Raw genomic sequence first — 25,726 nt, 5'->3', positions numbered from 1 at the left:
GAATCCCCGGAAACTCCACTCGGCTTGACGCTGGTTTGAGGCCTTCTGTGTTTTCAACGAAAGAACCGAGAAGAAAAATGGCGTCGATTGGCGACCCGGAGCGGGACACCGGCTATTCACTTTAAGCATTGCGCCCAAAATTGGGTCCGTGCGCTGGTGGGAACTTCGCGGCAACTTTTGCATGACCCGTTCGTGTTTCCTTTCCTAGTTTTTCTTTGTCGTGCGTGGCCTCTCGCGGCTCCGCGATTGAAGCGGAACAGAAGAGGCGCTCTCCTACAATGAGGGGTAGAAGAGGAAGGCCGCCCAAACTAGCAGCGGGGATGCGGGAAGGCTCACCCGGGCCAACCCGCGGCTCTCGGAGTGGAAGGGGCAGAGGGATGCGAGGACGGGGACGGGGCAGAGGACGGGGTCGTGGACGCGGTTTAACCGACACCGCTTGTGTCACCGGTTCCGCTGAGGTGGACACAGAAATATCAGGCCGAGAGAACTTTAATTTGTCCCGGGGCCGCAAGAAAGTTGGAGCCGCCACCTCTGAGGTGAGCGCGGCATCGCGGGGCAGAGGAAGCAGAGGGAGAGGCAGGGGGTCGAGAGGCGGCCGCGGGAGTAGAGGCGGAGTGAGGCGGCCTCCGACCAAGGTGGTGTACGACGACAACAGCGACGAGGAGGACGACAATTTAAGCTACCGCTCGGAGGAAGATGAACTCTTAAACGACAACCCTTCGTCGGATCTTGAAGAAGAAGAAGAGGCCTTTGGAAACGTCTCGGACTATCTGGAGGAACTACCAGATGATGATGATGCCAGCTACTGCACGGAGAGTAGTACAAGGAGCCAAGGCTCGCACGGGAGCACCCCAGGTACGCGTCCTTCTGCAAATGCACGGCATGAGACTTGCCTCTCTTGGAGTGCATTTTATTTTCAGCTCTAAATACAAAGCAAGGCGCATTGTCCAAAATGGAGCTTGCACGGAGAAACGGGCCTTTGTTTACCGTGTGCTCTGCTGTCCGCCACTTTGCAAAGAAATGCCCCACGCTACAGTCGACTTGCGTGGTTTAGGTACTTTAGTCTGATCCTGCACATTCGTCCTGTCTGAGTGAAATTACGTTTTTCTCCCCACCGTAAAACATTTTTTTTTTTAACCGTAATTTTGCAGCGCGTTCTACGTACAAATTATATTTCATTCATTAGGTTTCTACACTCGCCCTCACGCAATCATACCTGTAATACAACTTGATAAAACATATTTGCACCTTCAATTGTTATTAATTATACAACTTTTGTTTTCATATTTAGCTGTATTAAATGCCTCAATTATAGCTCAGTTAAGGATTCGTTGCGGCAATAATACATAGGATTTCAAAATGATAATCTCATAAGAAGGCACGCAGTTCAGCTACGTGTCCTGCAGCTAGCTCCCGAATTAGTTTGACAGTTCTTTGTTTTGAAGAGAGGCGCCCTTTTTTCCCCGACTTGTTGCAGACGCCAGCCCATTCATTATTACGTCGTTACGGCAGCAACCACTCGAGTAGTAACCAGGTAGACAAACTTTAATCTATGGAGGTTTTGTTCAGGTAAGCATTTTGTCCATGCAATGATATGGAACAATTCAAGATAATATAAAGTTCTTCTTATGTAGTTTCATAAGGTCGGTCAATTGAGATAGGCTAAAGAGGATAAGCGATGGAGAAAATTGAGGGATGGGTTTAAATTCTTTAAATGAACCTTCAAAATTCAAACTTCCCTATTTCGGTTGATTCTGTTGGAGGTGACACTGTATCTAAAAGTTATGCTATTTAACTGCAGCTCAATCACGCTAATTCGTACATAAAGTTTTTCGTACTTAGGTACTCGTGGCCAAGGTTAGCGCATCCGCCGTTTTAAGATAAGAGGCTCGAATCCGCGCACGGCCTTTCTGTGTGAAGACAAATATTCCAAACCAATATTAGTTTTGGAAGTGTTCAAACTCAAATGAAGACATCCCAAGAGGAAACAAATGTATCCTTTGTTTGATTTAAGCAAAAAAACCTCCTTTTTCTGAGCACATTCTCTTTGTTTTTCACCCACATGGCTCTAAAGTGGAGCCACTTAAGTGCTACACTAGCCATATGTCACACGGTGCCTATTTCCTACACTCAGCCAAAGTTCCAACCATTCAACAGCAATCATAAATAACCAAGCTCAAGGGCTAACATTACGTTTGGAAGGTATACTAACCAACATTGATCCCACTGGTAATTTGTGTTTTCTGACCTTAGTTCCTCTGATAAGGAGTTCTCAAAACGGATGTGCTCTAATTTGAATGTTGAATTTCGATCTTTTCAGTCAAAAATGTTCTTCTTCTCATTGCTGGCTTTCCAGGTCGACGAAGGAGTCGAGTGGCGCAACCGCAGTCTCCCGTCTTCGAGGCACAAGACATTCCCCCATTGGAGCTTCCCAAGTCCTCCGAGGACCTCTTGGTTCCTACCTCACAGCTCCTCAACGTATCCGCCGTGTACGAGGTTCTCCGCAACTTTGGCACTGTGCTGCGGCTCTCCCCTTTCCGTTTTGAGGATTTTTGCGCGGCGGTTGCCAGCCAGGAGCAGTGCACGCTCCTGGCAGAGACCCACATTGCCCTGCTTAAGGCTATACTCAGAGAGGAGGACACATCCAACACCACCTTTGGGCCTGCCGACGTGAAGGATTCTGTCAATTCCACACTTTATTTTGTGGACGGTATGACCTGGCCGGAGGTTTTACGGGCATACTGTGAGAGTGACCCGGAATATCGACACATTCTCCCTTTCCAGGAAGGAGAGGATTATCCGTTTGAACCCTTGGAGAGCAAAATCAAAGTTCTTCAATTTCTAGTGGACCAGTTCCTGGCGACCAACATCGCCAGGGAAGAGCTCATGTCAGAAGGTGTGGTAGCCTACGACGACCACTGCCGAGTTTGCCACCGCCTGGGTGACCTGCTGTGCTGCGAAACCTGTGCGGCCGTTTACCATCTGGAGTGTGTGAAGCCGCCACTGCAGGAAGTGCCGGAGGACGAGTGGCAATGCGAGGTTTGCGTAGCGCACAAGGTGCCCGGTGTGGCTGACTGCATACCCGAAATACAGAAAACCAGACCCTTCCTTCGCCAGCTGCCGGTCGGATATGACCGGCACAGTCGCAAATACTGGTTCTTGAACCGCCGCATCGTCGTGTAAGTCCGTATAGTTACCTCGAATGTCGAAATGTGTTTCTTCGCAGGATAGCACACAACAAATTAATTTCAATCTGTCTGGAGAAATGTGGAAACCTATTTTTTAAGGAGCCAGATGAGGATTCACCAATGTGTCAATCTGCCATAACAACAACTACTTTTGAGGGTGACTTAGTCAATGTCAATTTTCTGGGCCTTAAGTATCGGTGACTGGTATCGGCAACCTCCACATTACCTGATACCTTAAAATTAGACCCGTATTAGCCCAATACCTGGTAGTGATACAGGTCCATCCCTAACAGACTGCACAGTGGGTTAGTGGTTAGCACGTCTCTATCAGAGTTCTGAGGTTTGATTTTTAATTAGCATTCATGCTGATGTAAATAAGTGGAGCGCCATTGTAGTTTTTACATGTGTTGATTCAATGTGCATTAGTTGAAAAAAAAGATTACTTGTACAAATGAGTGGAATTTGTAACTTTTGAGTTGCACATCTTCAAATTTTGTGGGACTGCTGGTGTAATTTGCTCTGCAACTGCTTCCGATATTGTTGTAGCCCACCAAAGCGCATACATTGATTAATTGACCAGAGACTTTTTTGTTTTCAGATAAGCGGTCACATTGTTATTTTGATCATGTTCAATTTGTGTATTTGTAACAGTGGCCGAGTTTAAATTTAAATATAGTCCTCTATCTTTTTTTCTTAAATTGCATCACTGCAACATAAAAACAATAGAATGCTATAAGCATGCATTTCTAGTTTCTAATTGTGCTCTTTTGGCAAGGAGGCTAGCAAAGATGTTTGACCTAAAATGCATTATGACTGCAGCCTACAAATTGTATCAATAGTATGATAGTCGATATAGTTGGCTGGTTCTGATTTCAAAGGAGATCCTGCGCTCATCCATCCTTATAGCCAGCAGGATAGCATCTTGACATTAAACAGACACAGATGGTGTGTGTGTTGGCACCACAGCAGCCAGGGGCCTGCTTCATAAATCATTGGCTGATTAGGTACGGATCACCTGAGTAATACAAGATTTAAACGGCCCGGCGGCTTAACTTTTTACCATAATTTCTTTCTCTTTCCTCGCGCTCATCTTTTGCTCGGAGCTGCACAGCAAAGTGACTTCCAGCAGGTGCAGCCTTGCCTGGCTTCAACCCCGGGGGCTGTGTGCACATGCAGATAACTTACAGAAACATTTTGGTCAATTTGGGCGCAGGCGTAGTGTGTGAGTAGAGATTACCACTGTGACATAAGGCATTATGGATCACGTTAAGAAGAAAGTTGCTGAAATGGGGATTGTGTAATCTTCATCTCGTCTTTATTCAGTAAAGGTGAAGACCAACAAGAATACCCATGTCGAGGCGGATGTATTTTAGCCGAGGCTACAGTTGATCTGAATTTGGAACACTTTAAAAGAGAGAGTTGATGTTGACTGCTGTTTGCAGTTTGCACCCATTACCCTCAGGCGGATTCATTAATAACCATTACATACAGCAACCACACAGCTTATTTGTTTCTGCATGTTTCTCCCAATTGAACCCGGCCACACTTCTTTCTAATGTGTCATATCTCCCCATGTCATTCCAAAAATAATCCCCTGTGTGTCCTCCTTTTATCCCCTTTAGCGAGGAAGATGGCGAGCAGGAAAATAAATCAATCTGGTATTACAGCACCAAGGTAAAGACAGCTATTTCTCCTTGCAAGTGTCTGCTCTTCAATTATTCAATCATATGAAAGTATGGTTGCTGCCTTGCGTGCTTCAAAAATCTCAAGTGTCTTTCTCCCTCTCTGTTCCCGCCAGTTCCAGCTAGGTGAGCTCATCGAGCGCTTGGATAAGGATCACTGGGAAGCCGACCTCTATGCTGCCCTTGAAGAAATTCGGGACGAGGTTCACACACACATGGACATCACGGAGGAACTAACCAACAAAGCTCGAGGCAACAACAGGTCTTTCCTCAATGTTGCCAATGGTAATGAGCTCCATCTTTTTTATTTCTTTAGCAGACTTGTGATTTATTAGTTTTTTTGTTTTATTTATTTGGTTCAATTAGCTGAGTTGATGCTTTGCTGATCAGCCAATATCATGCAATGACTGTTGAGTTTCTCACTCTTTCATCCAGAGGAGATCCTGGAGCGTTTGCGAGCCAAGCAGGAGGAAGAGCTAGAAGAGGTGAAAAGGCAGGCGGCCGAGGAGGCCCTTAAAGCTCGTCTGGAGCAGGAGAAGGACGATGTCGATGTGGAGAAAGATGATAACAAAGACGGCAAGCTGATTGACGCTGAAGAACAACAGCTTGTCAGCGTCAGTGATGAGACCACCAAAGAGGAGGACAAGGAGACCAATGAAGAGGCAGTGGAAGAGAAAAACAATGGCAAAAATGAAGGTAATTATCCCCCAAGGGATTATGTCTCAGAGTTCTGTGGAAAAACATTTCCAAATGTTAAATTAAAAGTAACATCAAAAACATTAAACAAATTTCATCAATTTCAACTACTTTCACTTCATCAATTAACGGACGGATTCATCAATTACTAAAATAATCGTTGGTTGCGGCACTGATTAGCTCTTCCGACTCGAGCCAATAGATCGTAGTCTGAATGCAGCGGAGCTCTGCCTGCTCATCCAGGTCTCAATTCCCCGTTTGCCCTGCGGGACATGAATAAGGAGACACAGACTGTTGTGGTTTTCTCTGTGGATCCTACTTTTTCCTTGTTTAGCTGCAACATTCACAAACGCATCCTTTAAAGGACTTAACATTGTATAACACTGGAATTAGACTGAAAAGAATTTGTCCGGTGCGGTGCGGGAATACAAAAATGTATAAGATAAATGTGTTATTTTCAGGAATGAAGAAATCAACATTAACGTAAAAATCTCAGCTGTTTTAATAATAAATACTGTGTTCATGTGGATTATGGTATGGAATCATATTACAAAAATGCTACATTCCTTTTAGGATTATGTAATAACCGTCACCTCTGTTTTGGTCTGTAAATATGGACTACTTGCATGTGCTCTAAGTGGCCGACAGAGGGAGCCACAACCTTAACTCCGAGTGTATTGTGGCCGCCACTCCACCTGTCCTTTTACTGTGCAGTCATGGCAATCATTGATTGCTTCAATCAAAACAAGCGTTATCAAAACAACTACTTCACTCCATGTGTGTGTGTGTTTTATTCTTTTACAGCAGAACACCCATCATCAGACTGTGTTGCTGTTAGTGGCGATGGTGTCCCAAGTTTGAGCCATCCCAACCAGGTGATTGAGGACAACAGTAATAGCAGCATGGTCCCACCCAGGGGCCCTGAACCTCCGGATCTGGCTGACAAGTCCTCCCAGTCCTCCCTGTCAAGCTTCGAAGACACAGGTCAGACACAATAACATTTCAGTGCTCTTCTAATATGCTCTCTGGAGAATGTCATTGTATATTAGAGTTTTTACAAACTCGGGGGGCGTTTCGATGTAAATTGCATGCTCTTTGTTTCTTTGACTAAAACTCATGTTGTGTTTGTAGGAGATGGCAAAGACTCCACCAACGGCGAGTGTCCTGGTAGTAAGAAATCATCTGCAACTCGTATGGTGACCCGCCTGAGGAACCCGGAGAGCAAGTTGAGCCAGATGAAGAGCCAGCAGGTTGCTGCTGCCCTGCATGAAGCCAACAGGGGCTTCAAGGAGGGAAAAGAGGTGAGGCATGTATGAGGCATGTATGATACTGAATTGAATATTTTTAGAATTAATTATTCTATGGATTATTTAAATCATCTGATACAAATTTATTTTGCATTAAATTATGTTACAATATTTTTTTTCCCCGATAATTATTAATACTTGAGCAAAACCAAAGAAACAACAACCAATCATGACTTGGTTTGGTAATCTGACATTAGCAAATAGAGCCCTCGGGCACTGTGATGTCATTTTCAAACGCCTGCAGAAGCAACTATGTGATTTTGAGCATGCTGTGTCGATGTTTCTTTTAATATGTCAAACTTTCTATCCACCTGAAAATACATCTTGCTCCCTCTATAGATTCTAGTTGTGAATGCACAAGGTGATGTCACCCGTGTCAGTACACGCAGCAAGGACGTGGTGATGAAGGGGACGCTTTGCCAATACTTCAAACTCGGTCAGGAGGGCAAATATCGAGTCTATCATAACCAGTACAGCACAAACACCTTAGCCCTCAATAAGCACCAGCACAGAGAGGCAAGTAGCACACGGCTGTACTCGCAGAACACAACTTAGACATTGCCATAGCTTCTCTGATGGTTTCAATACACCTTCACTAGGATCACGACAAAAGGCGGCATCTCTCCCACAAGTTCTGCATGACTCCAGCAGGGGAATTCAAATGGAACGGGTCCATTCACGGTTCCAAGCTTATCACCATCTCTACAATAAGGCTCACCATCATTCAGCTGGAGAACAATGTTCCGTCTCCATTCATGCACCATAACTGGGCCTCACACAGGTATGGATCCGAGCAAAACATCATGTGGCTATCATGGCAACCTACACCATACTGCATGTTGCCCAAGTATGTTCAGATTGGTCTCTTGAAGCTGATGCCAGCTTACGTTTATTGAGGAGGAAAAAAAATCAATAATGTAAAGAAAAGTGTTTCGAAATGTTTTCTTTTGTAGGACCAACTGGATCAAAGCGGTACAAATGTGCAGTAAGGCCAGAGAGTTTGCCCTGGCTCTCGCCATCATGGAGTGTGCCATCAAGCCTGTGGCAACCATGCCAGTCTGGAAGGACTCACTTGGTCACACCAGGTACTCATAGCAGACTATCACCATTTTGTTATGTGTGCATGTCTTGCACAGAATAGATTGAACTATTCTCTGAGAAAAGTGTATTGTTATCGGCACATCTGATCGGGCGAAGACCTTAAGGGGGAATGTAATGAATGGACCTTTGTGCGCACTGATATCATTTCATATAAAGTGCAGCACTTTACAGTTTCAATTACAATCAAAACACCAAAGATTTCCTGCAGTTACAAGCATTGATATATTGGACCAAGCATTCAGTGCATGAACAAAGGAAGTGTGTAGTCAGTCGGACATTCATTTCAGCAAGCAGCGGTGATCCTGACCAGATCACATCAAAAGGCCCACCCTAGCCGCAGAAAAATAATATTTAGACTGCAGGTCCACTACTAGTACCACCCACTTATGCCTCTCAGCGACCACTGCGTGAACACAACACCCCTTTTAAAGAAGCCAACATTTCAGAGTTGGAATCGGAAAATGTGTGTTTGAACAATCCAGCACCAAATTGAGATAGGTAATGCCACAACTACTGAAAGGTGTTTCTAATATTTTGCCCAGTTACTCAAAATATTTAGAAGAATACTCTGTGATATACAGCCATAAAAAAAATCATCTTAGTATATAGACTCACATGTTCACAGTCATTAACAGTAAATAGCCTTTTGTGTGCTTGCCATGACATTGTTTAGGTGAACCCATTGAAGTCTCCTGCGTGTATATTTTTAATCTCAGTAAATTGTCTGAAGGCTTCTCTTAATCACTGGATTGGGAAGGCTTCAAACACATTCATGTTATAATATTTAAGACTTTTTATATAGTCATTACATGTACATTTATTTTATTTTTTTAGGTTAAACCGGATGACTTCCATGGAGCGTGAGGAAAAAGAGAAAATAAAGAAAAGGGAGAGGAAGCTGGAGGAAGAGGAGACAATGCAACAGGCTACTTGGGTCAAATACACTTTTCCAATTAAACACCAGGTAGGTAACATTTATTGGAACCTGAGTGGATGTTTTACAATTTTGTTTTATTTGTTGTGTTGGAGCTAATATTTTGTCTTGGACTTGATTTGCATGCTCGATATAATTACTTCAATTGTTCAACTGTGAACCCTTATTTTTTAAATGGTGGCGTATGTACATTCTTGTGTCCTTTGTGACCATCACTGATAGTTGAGCTCTAATAGGAGCCGTGCCCTCAGCAGTTGGTGGTCAGCAACCAAACATTCCTTTTCCCGCTCTCCCGCTGTCTTTGTATACACATTCCACACATTTTTTGACTTTCTCCCATATAACCTCACTGTTGACTCTTCTGTGACACTTTGTACTCCTCTTCATTCCCGCTCTTTCTGTCCTCCTTGAAGGTGTGGAAACAGAAAGGTGAGGAGTATCGTGTTACTGGCTACGGTGGCTGGAGTTGGATAAGCAAGACCTATGTCAAGAGGTTTCTCCCAAGACTTCCTGGCAACACCAATGCGAACTACCGAAAAGAACTTGAAGGTCTGGGGGGGAAGTCACGCATGCGTTCATATTTTATTAAAATGTGAGATCGTCAATTTGGTTGAGAACAGTTTTATTTTGCTTCAATGTATGGTCTTTTTTCTCTTCCAAAGATGCTAAACTTGGCTTAAAATGCACTCTTTTGGACTTGAGTCGAAGACCCAGTGTCCATCCACCTGAAGATCAGGGAGTCTCCAGCTTGAGCAGTGATCCAGCAGCTACAGAGTCATCTCCGCCTTCGAAACCCGCCCAGGATATTCAGCCGCTAGATGAAGTCATGGAGTCGAATGAGAAGATGGAAGAGGAACAAAAAGAAGCTGTGTGTGAAACAGAAACATCTGAAAAAATGCCTGTTGACAACTCAGAATCCAAGATGGAGTTGGAGGTTACTAAACTGAAAGCAGACGATAAGACAAGTAAGGACGTAACAATTAAAGTATTGTGAAAAATTTATTTTTGCCATCTATATTTCAATACCATTGCTTTTTTTTTTAACTAATGGTGTAACAGAACGTGTAGGACCAATAGGCACTATTGTTTGTTAGAAGTAGTCTAAGATAGTCCCTTCTTTTTTCTTCTAGTGTCCAGTATCAAGGAAGAGCCTGTGAAGGAGGAGCTTGCAGATGACCCTTTTCGTCCTTTTAACTACGACGTGGTGGATGTCAGTAAGGGCTTCCTCACCCGCATCGCATACAAGAAGAAGGTCAAGTCTTCCAAACTTGACAGCCTGCTAGAGCGACGAGTGAAGCAGCACGCAATTGAAGAGAAATCGAAGCAACATGTGTCTGCATCAAAACCCAAGACCGCCCCACCTCTTTCACCCTCCTCCTCAACACCACCACCACTGGGCACTCCTGTACGACCGCGGTCGCCGCTTAAGCCCCAGGCTCTGGCTCAGGCACAGCTCAAAGTGTGCAAAGCTGCGAAAGAGGAGAAAAAATCTTGCGCATTTCAAACGTGTGGATCTGCAGATGTTGGAAGAGTTCAAGGTGACGGTCAGGCTGTCGTCTCTAAAACAACAGAAGACGTAAGTGGTCGCCTTTCTCCTATTCCGAATTCAACACCCAAAGACAGTTGCTGTTCAGGTGCAGAAAGAGATTCGTCTTCACCACAAAACCAAGCCATCATGTTGTCCCAGGAATTGAAGGTTGAGTCCATTGAAAGGACTATGGGGCCAAAAGATTGCTCTTCAGAGCAACAAACAGACAGTGCTTGTTTAGACACTACCAACGGCGGGCTTATCGAAAATATAGGGTCCGAGGAACCTAACGTGGACTCAAGTAGTAAAAAGGACTCGGTAAGGACGTTTATAAAAGCTGCCGAGAAAATAAATAGTGAGAATACATCACAGCAAATTCCGGAGACAATAAGCTCAGTGGAGCTAGCCACTGAGACAAATGGTATGGGGCCTGAGGAAAACCAGGAAAGTATCAAAGATGCTGAAGACCCCACTTCTCCTGTTTCAGTTGATCCTCTCCCTCATATAAATGGTAAGGATGGTTTAGGGAGTGATGTCGGGTTGAGTAACTCCCTGGTAAGTCCAAATAATGGCGTGCTGACTAACAATACCAAGGTGAACAGCATTGGTCAAGTAGAAGACGAAGGTATTTCACAGAAAATTAACACCGAACAAAAACTTTTGGTAAATGGAGATTTGACTCCTATGAACAAAAGCATACACGCTGTAGAAAAGGAGCCGACCCCCGCAGAAACATTTGAGCGCAACGTAACGACACCGCATCAGGATTACAATCCTCCTCTGAAGATATCAAAGCTGGGAAACAGCATGGATCCATTTGAGGCTTGTTCTCCAAGCTCTCTGCAGCACAGCTTAAAATATACCCCCGTAGTCAAGATCATCAGAATGGCACCCTCACCTATACCTTCGGCAGAAGAGTCGAGTTTAAGCGATGAGTTTGCAGAGAACAGTGAGCGAGAGACGGCGACGCCATTGAAGACTGAGGTAACAACCACCGCAGCGGTTTCCAGAGAGGCTGCAACAGCAGCCATGACAACAGAAAGTGCCGTTTCCACCCTCACTTCCATGACCAAAACGACCGTGACCAAAATCTCTTCCTCCAGTCCGTCAGAAGACAGCCAGAGTGACATAATGGCACAGCAAAAGGACAAAACCATTTCGGGCAGGAAATCAACAGCCAGTGGCGTAACTTCAGACATATTCCAGGAAGACTCGACCAGAGGCCGAGTACGCCTCCGCAAATTCTCCCGCACAAAGAAAGTGCGCTCGGACACGGCGCTTCCTTCGTATCGCAAGTTTGTCACCAAGAGCAACCGCAAGAGCATTTTTGTGTTGCCGCATGACAACGTGAAGGTCCTGGCAAGGCGCGGGGGATTCCGCGAGGTGGCCGTCTTTAACTACAACGCCAAGCCGGCTCAGGATATTTGGCCGTATCCTTCCCCCAGACCCACATTTGGCATCACTTGGAGGTAAGTCATTTCTCTCTCTCTCTCTCTCTCTCACACTGGGAACGTTTCATTTTACCCTTTGACATAGAGGACAAAATAAATCTTATTAGCGGGAAAAAGTGTACTTTGTAAAATAAAAAACAAATCAAGTCAAATCTTTATTTTCCAAGTTGAGTAATAGTTTTTAAAGCATTCCATATATAGTATTTCAGTTTCATAAAAAAATAAATAATCAAGAGTGGGATTTGCTGTTAACTTTATATCAAAATGTAGTTCTCAACTTTTTTAAGGCTTTTGTTTCCATTCTTTGTGCAAGTTTTGACCTATGCATTTCCACTGACATTTTGCTGTATAATTGGAGAGTGATTCTAACTAAAGTGCAATCTTTGCACAGTGTTTGTTCTAATGCTCAACTTTGCATACATACGCAGGTATCGCTTGCAAACAGTGGACACTTTGGCTGGTGTGAGTCTGATGCTCAGACTGCTCTGGGCCTGTTTGAGATGGGACGACATGGCCGTCAAGCCGTCCGCAGCCGTCGGTACTACACGAACAGGTAGACTCGCTGACCCCAGGCCCACCCATAAAGGATTCTTTCTCAGAGCACTCAAACATTATGATGTGTTCCTATGATATTACTCTTATTTTGAGTTTTTCATCTAGATTTTTACCATTGCTGGAAACCCACAAATAAGGTTTGTTTGTGTGTATGCGTCAAGTTGTGATGTATCCTGCGTTCCTACCTTGAGACATAAGACAGAATGAAATACAAAAATCCATCTCCTGTGGCTGACACAGGTGTTATGTTGGAGAACATTTGCTCCATTTTTCGGGCTCTCCTCCTCATCGTCATACCAACGCAGCCCTATCCCCACTCATTACCACAGAGACGTCAGACACAGAAATCACCACCACAGAGATCATCAAACGGCGCGACGTGGGACCCTATGGCATACGCTCGGAGTACTGCATCCGCAAAATTATCTGCCCCCTGGGAGCACCCGAGACCCCAAAAGGTTAATACAGTATGCACTTTTATCAGTCAGTCGTCGTTGAATAATTTGAGATAGAAAAAAAAAAAAAGGTTTATTTACAGAATTAATCATCAGTGAATTACAACTTGTGCGGTGTCCACCATTATAGAAACCCACACGCCACAGAGGAAAGGGCTGCGCTCCAGTGCCTTGCGTCCCAAGAAACCCGAGCCTCCCAAGCAGACGGGCCCCGTAGTGATCGAGACTTGGGTTGCTGAGGAGGAGCTCGACCTCTGGGAGATCAGAGCTTTCTCGGAGAGGTCAGAATAAAAAGGAGTGCTTTGATTCCATTGTGTCAGTGGTGTAATAAATGCTGTCAAATTAACAAATCGTCACAAATGTTGATCCTCTCTTTTTACCTAGGGTTGAAAAAGAGAAAGCTCAGGCAGCTGAACAAGCCAAGGTGAGAGGGATAATATCAACGTTATTGTATCCCACTGAGCAGACCCAAGAGATTTATTGCATTCACTCATTCTCTTGAGCTAACCTCATTTTAGGCACCGTTTTTTTTTTTTGAGTTTCACATTGATTTTAATCAGCTGTTCTTGTCATATGCGACCATATATTAATTGTTGTGCTTTCAGAAACGGCAGGAGCAGAAACCAGGCTCGGTCACGGTCACTCCAACAGGAACTCCAGCAACACCTGCCGTGACGCCTAAGGTCATGGTAGCTTCACTGTCAGGCCAGGGAACTCCCAGCGCCAAGGTGGTGCTGTCCTCAAAGATGGGCACGCCTGTCAAATACCAGCAGACCAAGAACTTCCAGCAGTCATTTGCCTCGTGGATTAAACAGAGTCAAAACTCACCAGGTACTGCAATTAAACCATTCAAAACTTTGAATTCTATCAAAAGTGACAAAACAGTGTGCTTGTTAAACTGGGAAAGCTTGGCGTTATCATGGACATTAATAATGTGGTCTTTGTAGCTTTAACCACTCGTGAGTGTAGTCATTACAATGTCATGTTTTTTTTTCTTGTTTTTTTTCCATGTCTGCTTGCACAGAGACCACAGTGACCACGACTGGTGGGCACACGTTTCAGATTACAGGAACCACAGTGGGTGGGAAAGTAGTGACCACCAAGTTGCCTCTTCCAGCCAACAGCAAGCTTATCACAGTCAACATGGCAACGTCACAAGGAGGTACACCGGCTTTTATTACCTCACACCAAAGAGGCAGATGAGGGGGCCAAAAGTGATTTTTAAAAAAAAAAAATTTTATTGCACAATCCAAAGGTTTCTAATAATACACCTTTCCACACCAACACCATTGTAGTGTCCCCACCACCTTACTTTGGTATGGCTCATCTTCTTGTCTGTTTGGGTCCTGGCAGAATAGTGATAGAATGGAACTTGGCTATTTTCGTTCGATCATTTAGGGACGGAACACCCGTTAAGTCTGGGTCTTTGAATCTAAATTAGAATTTGGCTCAACTTTTTTGTTGTTTTCAACTTTTGGTAATATCAGGCTGTTGTGTTGTTGGATGGTTATTTGCCGATTGATGAATTTGTGCTCAATAAAAAGGAGCAGCAACTCATTGTTGCAATATCCAATTCTCATATTTGTTGCACAATGTTATCCAAGTAAAACATGCAAATGACAAATTTCCACACTCTCAAAGCAAGACCAGTGGATGTATTTTAACAACTATATTAGAAACCAGTGGAGATAAAACACTTCAGTCTTCATGCAAAAAAATGAAAGTAATTTTCTTACCTTTTTGGAGAAACCTTAATTTCAGGTGGCGTGTGACCATTTAATGGACATGTCTATTTATCCAGCATGACTGCGGAGCGCCCTGTTTGTTTTGGAATGGCTTAAGGAAGTTAGGCAGGAAAACAAGTTTACCCTGAGGCCTAGTTCCCAGACAGGTAACTCTCTATTGCGGGATTTCAGTTTTCTTGTTCCCCCCCTTCAACTTTTCGAATAAAAGTCTACCGCTTCACTCTTCTGAGCCCCGACTCATCAAGCGCCTTAAACAACCAGTCCATAGAAATCTGTGTTTGATGTCTGTGACCAGAGGAGAGACTTGCAACCAGATTTAAGGTCCCTGTTTGAAGAGGGAAACTCTTGATGTAAAGGTTTACCTGACTGGTTGTGGTTAAACGTGCGCACAAACACACACACACACACAGCAGGATCTGAGGAAAAGCGAGAATGTTACTCATATGATTTCTGTTTGAGCCATCAGCGTCACGTGTGCTCGCACCACAAATATGAAACGCTCCCTCTGTCGGGCGAAGGTTGTGAATAATTTATGAAGGAGCTCAAGATATGTTGGGGGAAACCCAAGTAAGCTTTCAGCAAGACTTTGAAGATTTTGTTGACCTACTCCACCAATATTTACCATTGCTGTGATCAAACGTTGGCCATCCTGCAAAGAGAGAAGCCCACAAATAATGCATTGAGCCATGTCAATGCACAACTTGTCACTTGTAGCATGCAGCCGCTGCTTCATAGTATTGTATTGCAAAGGGGATATTTAGACTGTGAACATTTCCTAGTCATGTGCTAAGTAGCAGAAAATGGGGTGCCGTGGAGGACTGAAGGGTTCCTGATTTAATTTCTTTCATAAGCATAGTGGCATTTGATGGGCTCGCGTGCTGAATAAGACAATTAGTGCCATCGTGTCACAAATGTTTTCCTTCCACTTTATTTGTTCTTTACATGTAGCGTTTCTGTAATTTCCTGCTCTCTTTTGAGTCGCACACCCTCTGATTTTATGTGTCTTATCTTTTTCTACGCCTCCAAAATCAGGTGCTGTGCAACAGAAGGTGTTGGGTATCATCCCTTCCGGTACTACGGGTGGTGCTCAGACGTTTATCAAATTGCCACGCACTACCCCTGTGAACATCAGGCCCAATATCCCAGGCACCCAACAACCGGTACACCATGCTTCACTTTCAGAATTAATAGTGTCGTTATTTATGTGCATTATAAAGTGCAACAATGGCTTCCGCTTATTGGTATTTCATGCTGATTTTTTTCCCTCCATTTTTGTCAAATCTGTCTGTCATTGTTTTGCTTGTCAGTGAATATTTATTTTCTTCCTGGTGAGCAGATCCGGCCTGGAATGACAACAATTCGGACACCAATCCAGCAAGGCGGACCGATGGGAAAAACAATCCTCAGAACACCGCTTGTGGTCCAGCAAGGTCATTGGCTGTTTGAAGCTTGTCTATGTGTTAAACTATCTGTATCTTAACATTGTTTTATTTGCAATGCAGAAACTAAACATGCCACCTGTTTGTTTTTAGGTCAGGCTGGCCAACAAGTGGTAAGTCAGATCTTACAAGGCCAGACAGTGTCAACTCCAGTTTCTGGAGCCAGCCCTGTTGCCACAGTTACTGGCCAGAGCCCAGCCTCCCCCGCTACTACTGGAACGACATCTGGCCAGGTTAAACTCACCATCTCACAGATAGCTCAACTCACACAGGTTAGTGAGCGTTGCTCATTACATGATACGAAAGTCATTCAAATCATAGACCTGAATACCATTTATTACTCACTGTTACTGAGAATTCTGATGTTAAAGATTACATATTGCCAGCTGTATGGCGGTTGCAAAAGCTTGCAAGCTGACGTTAATCATCAGGGCAGTGTGATTGTGATTAAAATATGATTTCGTCTTAACACTGTGCCTCTGCTCTGCCTCCTTACAGAAGCAGCAGGCTGGCTCAGGTGTTGGTGGCTCCCACCAGGGTGTCACAGTGATGATTCAAGGTCAAGGTCAGACTAACGGCCAGCTTCAGGTCATACCTCACGGAGTCACGGTCATTCCGGGTCCCGGCCAACAGCTCATGCAGGCGACTCTGCCCAACGGCCAAATGCAGCGCTTCTTATTCACACCCCCATCCGCAGTGGCTACACCTGCGCCGAGCACGGGTATGACCGGAAACACACTTGGATGGTCATTTTGGTTTCTCACAGTCTCTTTGATCCACTCCTCGAAAATCTTCACAGGAACCACACCGTCTTGCCAGTCTAACTCCGACTCCACAAAAACGCCAGCCCAGCCTGCTCAACAGGCAGCCGCTCCAGTGCAGCCAGGGGCGGCTCCTCTGGCTCCCACTAGCACCCCGTCTGCATCCACCCCACAAGGCCAGTTACCCCCACAGACGCAGGCCCACATGCCCATTCAATCTCCCACCTCGCTGCAGGTGACGACACAGGGAGGAACTGCCCAGCTGCAATTGCAGCAAACCCCCCAAATCATCATGTCTGGACTGCAGCAGCAGGTGCAGGTACGATTACAAACAGGTTGCTATTACAAACTTCCGCCATTCCCATTCAAGAACCTCGAGATTTTCACAGTATGTGTGAGTTCAACAGAGACAGATGGACGGTGACATTGTTATGCTTAATTAATCCCAAAGGGAAATTCTACTTTTTCTTTCATGGTTGTGTGTGGTCAGACCCTTACCTTCTCACAATTTTGTTACATTTGTGTTTCTTTTCTGTGGATGCTCTAGGTGTTGGCCCAGCTGCAAGGTCAGCAAAGTGGCACATCTTTACCACAGCACTTTAAACTGCAGCTTCCTGTTCAGATACAGCAGGCCGGCCACACCTCTACTCAAGGAGGACAGGTAGCGCAAGCAACCTGCTAAATCAAAAATCTTTGCATGTTGAATATGGGGGAAATATGAGAAAATTGTGCCTGTTGTACTGGCACAATAATTAAAACCCTTGTTACTTATGTTGTATTGAATTCAGCCTGTTGAGTTTCATATCTTGCAATTTTGGCCCCCTGCAGATTGGGAACGTTGTGACCATCCAGGCCGCTTCCGTACAGGAGCAGCTGCAGAGGATCCAGCAGCTCCGAGAGCAGCAACAACAAAAGAAGAAACAAGCTGCAGAAGCCAAGAAAGAGCAAGCCCTCAACTCTGTCAGCCAGAAGGACATCATTCAGAAACAGGTGTGGGCTCAGGAAGGCATCACAATCGGGGCCGGAAGAAATTTAACTCGTAAATCAAGGGGCCACCGAATAGCTATGTTCTTCCATATTGATGCCACAGGTTGTCTTTCTTTCTTAGGTTGTGATGAAGCAGAACGCTCTCATCGAATATCTGAAACAGAAGAAGACTCTGACACCTGAGGAGAGAGAAGAGAATCAGAGGTTAGCCGTGTGTATGTGTGCATGCGTGATCTCTTCCTCTCTTGATCAGATCAACAGCGTGTTGAGAGGTACTGCAGAACATGGGAAAGTTTAGGTGTGGAACCACGAACAGCTGCATGGCCTCCATTTAACCCAATAAATGTTGACACAACAATCAGTTCAATAATGAGTTTCAGTTGGAGACCTCACATGGCCCCTCCAGATCTAAATATTTCATGTGGATGAGATTGCTAACTCATCTTTCTTACTTCGAATCTATTAGCAGGTAGGACTTAAAAATGAGCCAAGTAATGTTAAGATATCCTCCACACCTTCCTGTCCTCTAAGTTGACGTTGCGGATAGATGATGCCCTGACCGTTCGCTGACTCTGACACGCACGTGTTTGTGTCAACACTGTGCCCATTCACACAGACCCGAAACACCAAAGCCAGACTAGCGTGACTTTGACCCGGCAGCTCCGTTGGCAGTCTGTCTCTGCTTATTTTCCATCCATTTTGCCGTGCTGCCTCTTTTTGCTTTTCCTGCAAAACATATTTTTAATCACTTCGTCATTTGAAGGTCACACGCACACTTTATTTCAAATTCTTGAGCTGCGCTGTTTTTTTTGCTCATTTTCGTAAATCTTCAATGCATTTTACACTAAATAAGATGTTTTAATCAATAATGTTAGGAGCTCCAATAATAATGTTTTATTGGGGATCAGACACAATTTTCACTTGTTTTCCTTCACTGCACTTATTACAATTTTATAGACAAATGATACTATTTATAGTGACTGAGGAGAGGTGGGGGGCATGACATATTTTCTCAACAGAAAATAATTGAGAAGCACTGAACTAGCCCCAAGCTCGTCATTAGCCAAAAGATGTTTCCTTTTCCCCATTATACACAAAACGGATTTGTTCAATAATGTGGAACAACATGTTTAAGTAGTTTGCTGTAATGAGGCTTGTAGCTGGGAAACTTTCTCTGAAATTGCTGTCAGTGATGTAAAGAGATGACAAAAGCTAATTTATTTATCTTGAAACATATGGACATGTTCGTGTCCCGCTTGCCTACACGGACGGCCCTTGTTCATGCCACCTTTGCAGCGTGCACATCGTCTGCAATTCCTGGCCTGTCTTTGACCCTGTCAGCCACGGCTGCGTTTGTGTGCCGTTCACACAAATGCTCAGCCAACAAGGCGCTGTGTTGCTCACTTGAACCAACAATTTTCTCCCCTAGCCGCGAATGTTGGCAGACACAAGTGAACATACAAATGACGCAGCCATAAATGATCCACATTTACTGTAAAATTGATCAATTTTTAATGCAATAGTTTGAGAGCTTCTCTTTTTTTCTTCGTGAAAGAAAGGCAACACAAATCAATGAACCTTGAAAACTTGAATTATCCTTGGGCAGGACCCATCCTTCCATTCCTGTCTCCTATGTTTGCATAAGCAGTGAAGCTGTCTGTTTCTCAGTATGTCCCTCAACTCCACTCCCCTACTAGTCAAATCCAAATAAACACGGGAGAGCTGACAACTGACTTGACATCAATATGATAATCGGCACCGTTTTAAAGCATTCAAGCTTGTTTTTTCTTTGGTTTTGTTTAAAGTTAGAACTTGTCCATCTCATTAGAAGTATTCTGTATTATTTGTACTATTTATTTTTTTAAAGAAATGGTTACCACAACCGTGCGAATTTAATCATTTTAGCTCAGAGACAAAACTTACAATTTTGTCATACCTCTACTATGTGTAGTTTTCATTGATAGGGGTGAGCATAATGACTGAATGAATTAATTATTGATAATTTGTCAAATCACATTGAGGGAATTCAAATAATTGATAGCACTTTGTGGTTACGGCCAGCAGAAGTGCTGTTGATATCGTTTCAATTTTTGTGGTTCAAAGAAGAAGAGCATATGCTATTTCATCAGTTATTTCATTCTGAGCAACAGTCATGCTAGTCAATGCTATAGTCCTATCCTCTTCTGTCTGCTGTTTTTTATGTAGGTATACTCCATCAAGGAATTTTTGAAGATATTTTTTTTTGAACTTTCCTTTTTAATCTGTTTTTGTACAGAATGATTGTATGCAATCAGGTCATGAAGTCACTCCTGGATCGCATAGACAAAGATGAAAGGCAAGAGGCCAAAAGGAAGAAGAAGGAAGAGATGATGGCGTCCAAGAAGAGGTTGGCAAATGCCAACAAGCTCGCATCGCTTCTTTACCGCCACAAAGAGATGCTGAAGAATGATATCTTGAAGAAACGAGCGCTTCTTGATCAAGAGCTCCATTTAGAAGCCCAGGTATACGGCGGTCCTGGGAAGTGTCCGTTTGATCAAAGACTTCCTGGTTAATCGATTATATTTTGTAATATTTTTGCTCCTCAGGAGGAGCTAAAGAAAGACCTGTGGAGGATGCGGAAGGAGAAGGAGAGAGCGGCGGCACAGAAAGCTGCCCAGGCTGCCGCCGCCTCTCACGGCCAACAACAACACGCTCAAGTCCGTGCGCACAACATAACCACTCAACCACACCACGCCACCACCGTCACCCCCATACACAAAAGGAAACGTGACGAGGACAGGGAAAGTGCCACATCGGCTAAGTCCAAGAAGAAGAAGATGATCTCCACCACCAGCAGCACCAAGGACACCAAGAAGGACACCAAACTCTACTGTATCTGCAAGACGCCCTATGATGAGAGCAAGTATGAGAGCCTCGCTTATTAATGTGTGCAGAAGTTACAGATTTGCATTACTGTATTACAAAAATAAGCACCTTGTCCGGTGCAAAAAAACGGTTTTAAGTGATAATCAACTTCATCCTTGTGAAGGTTCTACATCGGCTGCGACCTATGTACCAACTGGTATCACGGCGACTGTGTCGGAATAACGGAAACAGTTGCCAAGGATATGGACGACTACATCTGTTTGGAGTGTAAGCAGGGCCGGAAGAGCACCAAAGAGGAGCTCTACTGCATCTGTCAGACACCGTACGATGAATCGCAGTGAGTACTGTCCCCGGTTCATCAAAGCGTGAGACTCTCGGAGTATGCTGTTTCAAAGAGTGTTGTGTCCTTTGTGTTGAAAAAAAAAATACATCAGAATGACTTGCTGTTTTCCTCCCCCCTCTCAGGTTCTACATTGGTTGCGACCGGTGTCAGAACTGGTACCACGGTCGCTGTGTAGGCATCCTGCAGAGCGAAGCCAACCACATAGACGAATACGTGTGCCCGCAGTGCCAGTCGACTGAGGACGCCATGACGGTCCTCACGCCGCTCACTGATAAAGACTATGAGGGACTGCGGAGAGTCCTGCGCTCCTTAACGGTCAGTGGGACGCGAGCTGAAATAGCCACACTTCATTGCCATATCACCAAAATGCTAACAAGCTCATGTCTTAACAATGAAGACGGGTTTACATGGAGGTTATCGCTTGTGCCTGGAAAATGTGTCTCTCTTCACTTGCAGACTTAAAGTGGTGGTGTAAATTACAGTTTTGTTTTATTGATGATTTCAACATATTGTCCCTTTATCCTTATGGTACTAAGCAGCCGAAAGAGATTTTTTTGGGGGTGGTTAAGGCGTGTACAGTACATTATTACACAATTTAAAAAAAAAAAAAAAAAAAAAAGATTAAACCCCTCCTTTAAGTCTTTGTTTTCACATATTGTTACAGCAGTGGAATGAAAGAGCCGCATGCCGCTGTGTAGCCGCACAGTGCCAAATCTTTTGGCTGAACTTAGTAAAGCGATCAGCTTTTGGGCTAAAAGTTAACTAGCATCATACGATATTATACAGAGGTTGGTTATTGTCCATGGAGCATAACTCTGTCAGTAGAAAGTTGCATTGTCATTAAGGGCCCAAACACCTACCCTCGTTGCCCCTCCTGAGTGGAACAGCAACCAAACAAAAGCCTTCTGTGTCCAACTTATCTTATAGCTCGCCACGAGTTGGATGACCGCCTTCTCTCAGACCTTTTTTTTTTTTTTTCCCCCTTGCATCTTTCCTCCTCTCATCCTGTCTCTCCAACAGTCCTCATGTCCTCTCGAGGGGCACATCAATGTTGACCTCTGTGCTCTGGATGTCACGTTCACAGACATATTTAACATTTCTTGAATGTCTTTCTCTTTAACTCTGGGCCTTCCCGCCTCTGCAGGCACACAAAATGGCGTGGCCATTCCTAGAGCCGGTGGACACAAGCGACGCCCCTGACTACTATAAAGTTATCAAGGAACCAATGGGTAAGTTTGTGTCCATGCGTCTTGCGCAAAAGTGAGTCAGGAATTTCCGTTGGAAAATTGTAATCCCTATTTGTTCATCTACCAGCTTTCAAGATTTTCCCTAAAACTTGAAATTGTTTGTTTATTAACCAAAATACATATCAGTGACCATCTCTATAAATGTTGACTTTTTTCGAAGCGTTCCAGCCAGAGACTTCCAGTACCACCCTGCACGAAGAAAAATCATTTTGTCAAATAACATGGTGATGCCAGAGAATGCTTCGTGCTTTTTGCTTTTGCCACCCAGAAGAAAGTGTGATGTCATGGAGAATTGTCTTTTATTTATGGCCTGGAACCGATGTTCATGAAAAAGAAATATTTACTGTAATTACAACTTTACTGCTGTGTTAGTGGTTAGGTTAACGATGTACCAACTTGCATATAAATTTGGATTGCGTTGCCGCTGTAGGACTGGAACTGTGATTAACTGAGGACCCCTTGTTGTATTCGTCTTTAGCATCCCACGGTGAGGTGGCTTTGCTAAAAGCCAACGACTCTTTACTCAAGGTCGAAATTGTCAGCCTGATACGCCTGTCCGCTTGTTTTCATTCACTAGCTGCTTTATAGCCTTTTGGAAATGACACACAGTCTGACCAGCTCAAATATTCAGACCTCTAGCTGCCCGGAGGCCTACAGAGAGAGGAAGCCCTCCATCTCAGATCAAACCAGCCATGTAAATGTAGACTTGCGTCAACGGGGTCTTTTTGAACGTTTACACAAACAAACCGTTAATGAGCTGAACTGGTTCTGCCAGGCTCCCGGTGGAAAAGAGCCTGCCCTCCCACACACACTTTGCTCTTGTAAGTCCACCCACCACAAGAAAAAGACCCTGTTGGTTTTGGGGAGGGGGGGGGAGAACATTTGGCTGGTGGGGCTGAAGTTTAGGAGGTTTTTTCGTGAAATCTGATGATGGGGAAGAAGGAGGTCCTTTGATATTTGCTGTAAGTCGCACAGGCCTAAATTCCTGGATGGGTGGGTAAGAGGTTGAGGAGGTTACCGTCTCTGAAATACTTGAGGCACAGCCCCGCTGCTGTTTCACCCATCGACATGTTATATATGAAGCCAATTAGCACGCTTCCTTTTTATAAACTATCCCCATCACGAACTCTTTTCAGCATCCAGAAATCACGTTGCAAATACCCTAAGGTCATGTCTTTTCAATGCTGGTTTCTCAGATCTTTCCACCATGGAGGAGAGGTTACAGAAGCGCAAGTACGTCAGGCTAACGGAGTTTGTGGCAGACATGACCAAAATCTTTGACAACTGCCGCTACTACAACCCCAGCGACTCGCCCTTCTACCAGTGTGCCGAGGTTTTGGAGAGCTTCTTCGTCCAGAAGCTCAAAGGCTTCAAAGCTAGCAGGTAAGAAGGCAACAAGCGACTCTGCCAGACAGAGAAATAAAATGTCACCCATCTGTGGCTGGCCTTGTTATCCTCATGGCTCAGTAAAGGTTGGAAAACACTGCTTTTAAACAGCAATGTTCTTCAGCCGCATGTATTTACTCCTTCCATTGTCTCTGTCTCTCTCTGTCTCTTTTGCAGATTGTGATGTCAAACTCCTGGGTGCCAGGGTCACTGTCAAAAAAAAAAAGAAAAAAAAAAAGACAAAATTTGCAGTTGCTGTTTTTTTTTCACTGGTGTAAAACAGCAACAAAAAGACAAAACCTTCATATAACCTGATCCTACATTTGGGGAATGGCAGCCATGTTGGTAACGCAAAGCAAGAGCAGTTGTATTTAATGATAAAACAGATGACGGCTATTTTTAAGTTGGATACAAACTTCAAATGTCTCTCCATAATTTCAAAGTTATTTATATGTTTAATTTGTTCAGGCCCCCAACACACTGCCATATGACATTTGACCTCATTTCTTAGCCAACAGATCATTTTGGCTCTGTTCTTCCATAAAATAATTCTCGGCCCTGTAAAGGTAGCTTGAAAAATGTGTGTCGTTTTGTCCTTCCAAAGGCGATTGTAGTTGCTTCCCACACTGTTTCACCAACATGGCTGCTCGGTCTGCATCAAAATGTCTGACCCACTGGCATCCAATACATCTTTTTGTATTTTCCCTAGTAAATATTTTTGTCATATTGTAAAGCTTTTAATAATAAAAAAAAAAATGAAACCACCAACTGTTTTTCCTTCTCTTTGCCATCTCTGTAGGTCTCATAACAACAAACTACAATCAGCTGCCTCTTAGTGCCCTCTTAAAAAAAAAAAAAAAAACTTACGGAAAAAATAAAAGTAGGATACGGATGACCGTTTGATTGATTAAACCTTCCAAGCTCCAAGTTGTGCTGCGTCTCATGACCCAAGGTCACTTCCAGATGAAAAGGGAAAGGAAGTTGAGCCATCTGAGGTGACAGCTGGACTCGGTGACTGAGATTTCCCCCTCAGACCAGTGTGGGCAAGCGGAAACATCCAGATGCCAAAGAAGTGAGCCAGCAGTACCGTTTAGGTTCTCTTTGCTTGCAGAAATGGTAATTCTATCAGGTATTGTGTTCTGATTAGAATCTCAAAGGGGATAGTACAAAATGTGCAGCACTTTGTTCATTATTCCAGACTATTGTCAAATGTGATATTCTTACCCTTTGACTAACTAGCAACCAGTCAGGAGTGTACCCCACTTTTCGTCCTAAGTCGACTGGGATAGTCTTCAGAGAAATAATGAATGTTATCCAAAGCGACACACTTCACCTTAAGATGAAATGTCGTTTGGAAATTATTGTATTTTTACAAAAAGTTGAAATGAGCCTTCATAAAACTGATTAAAAATGCTCGCTGTCCAATGGAAAACATGAACAGGTACCTCAACAGTTTAGAATATCAGGCCATTTGGAAATGTGAAAAGCATATACGTTTGTTCAGGACAGATATTTCAAGATTAGTTTTCATCATTTTGATGGTTATTGCTTTTGAAAACTTAAAATTTTGAATAATTAGATTACGTACATATACAAAATGACTTAATAAATTAGTATGTATTTGAGTTTACTTTTTTGCATTGGAGGATTGATGGACGTGAACTAATTCTCATTGGTTGAGACACTGATTTCTCCAAATTGTGTGTGTAAAAGGAAAATAATTTTGCACCAATCTAAAGGATGATGCATAAAATGACAGTTCTCATCAACTACAAAGTACTGGGTATCGAATACAGTGAACACTTTTAGGTGTGACATTTTATCAAAATGGGTAAAAAGTAATGAAATTATAAATTTCTCTAAGTAAAACTTTTTATAATATCCTATTAGGGGATTGCCACCTAAAAGGTTTTTGTTCAACAAATGAAAAAAGAATTTTAATTTTTCGCCAGTTTACTGTGTATTAGTTTTTGTACAAAATCCTTCAAAATTCTCATTAAAGAAAGCTCAACCTGTAGCATTTCGCTAAAGTAGCATCCTTTTTGAAGGAGCGTTA

General features: G+C 43.7%; 1 protein-coding gene across 3 annotated transcripts; it reads left to right on the top strand.

The window, feature by feature from the left end:
* Positions 1–26: 26 nt before the first annotated feature.
* Positions 27–25,590, top strand: LOC119120532 (nucleosome-remodeling factor subunit BPTF-like). Of its 3 annotated transcripts, none has more exons than XM_037247505.1 (35): positions 27–855; positions 2,357–3,179; positions 4,811–4,862; positions 4,987–5,155; positions 5,306–5,566; positions 6,371–6,550; positions 6,698–6,867; positions 7,213–7,389; positions 7,473–7,654; positions 7,827–7,958; positions 8,809–8,938; positions 9,322–9,457; positions 9,571–9,873; positions 10,039–11,905; positions 12,316–12,440; positions 12,772–12,900; positions 13,028–13,178; positions 13,282–13,321; positions 13,503–13,728; positions 13,922–14,059; positions 15,675–15,802; positions 15,979–16,072; positions 16,175–16,353; positions 16,580–16,802; positions 16,881–17,161; positions 17,390–17,503; positions 17,671–17,832; positions 17,951–18,033; positions 20,105–20,330; positions 20,415–20,731; positions 20,858–21,031; positions 21,160–21,352; positions 22,182–22,266; positions 23,481–23,667; positions 24,470–25,590. In XM_037247505.1, the coding sequence occupies exons 1-35, from the start codon at positions 279–281 to the stop codon at positions 24,504–24,506; spliced, it is 8,451 nt and encodes a 2,816-aa protein (XP_037103400.1). In that variant the 5' UTR covers positions 27–278; the 3' UTR covers positions 24,507–25,590. The 3 variants fall into 3 exon arrangements, with proteins under 3 accessions (XP_037103400.1, XP_037103410.1, XP_037103420.1); XM_037247515.1 differs by having other exon boundaries at positions 6,374–6,550; positions 24,470–24,506; XM_037247525.1 differs by lacking the exon at positions 24,470–25,590 and adding an exon at positions 23,848–23,945 and having other exon boundaries at positions 28–855.
* Positions 25,591–25,726: the final 136 nt, after the last annotated feature.

This window comes from Syngnathus acus, chromosome 1 (assembly GCF_901709675.1).
Source record: "Syngnathus acus chromosome 1, fSynAcu1.2, whole genome shotgun sequence".
In the NCBI taxonomy this organism is placed as follows: Eukaryota; Metazoa; Chordata; class Actinopteri; order Syngnathiformes; family Syngnathidae; genus Syngnathus; species Syngnathus acus.
The sequence above is the reverse complement of the archived record's forward strand: the minus strand, read 5'-3'. Positions and strand labels throughout refer to the sequence as shown.

Bases quoted from the DNA above. Each gene is read 5' to 3' on its own strand.
- LOC119120532 (XM_037247505.1), top strand. From the start codon at position 279: ATGAGGGGTAGAAGAGGAAGGCCGCCCAAACTAGCAGCGGGGATGCGG. The intron at 4,863-4,986 runs GTAAAGACAGCT...TGTTCCCGCCAG, and splicing joins TCTGGTATTACAGCACCAAG to TTCCAGCTAGGTGAGCTCAT. The intron at 15,803-15,978 runs GTACACCATGCT...CCTGGTGAGCAG, and splicing joins TCCCAGGCACCCAACAACCG to ATCCGGCCTGGAATGACAAC.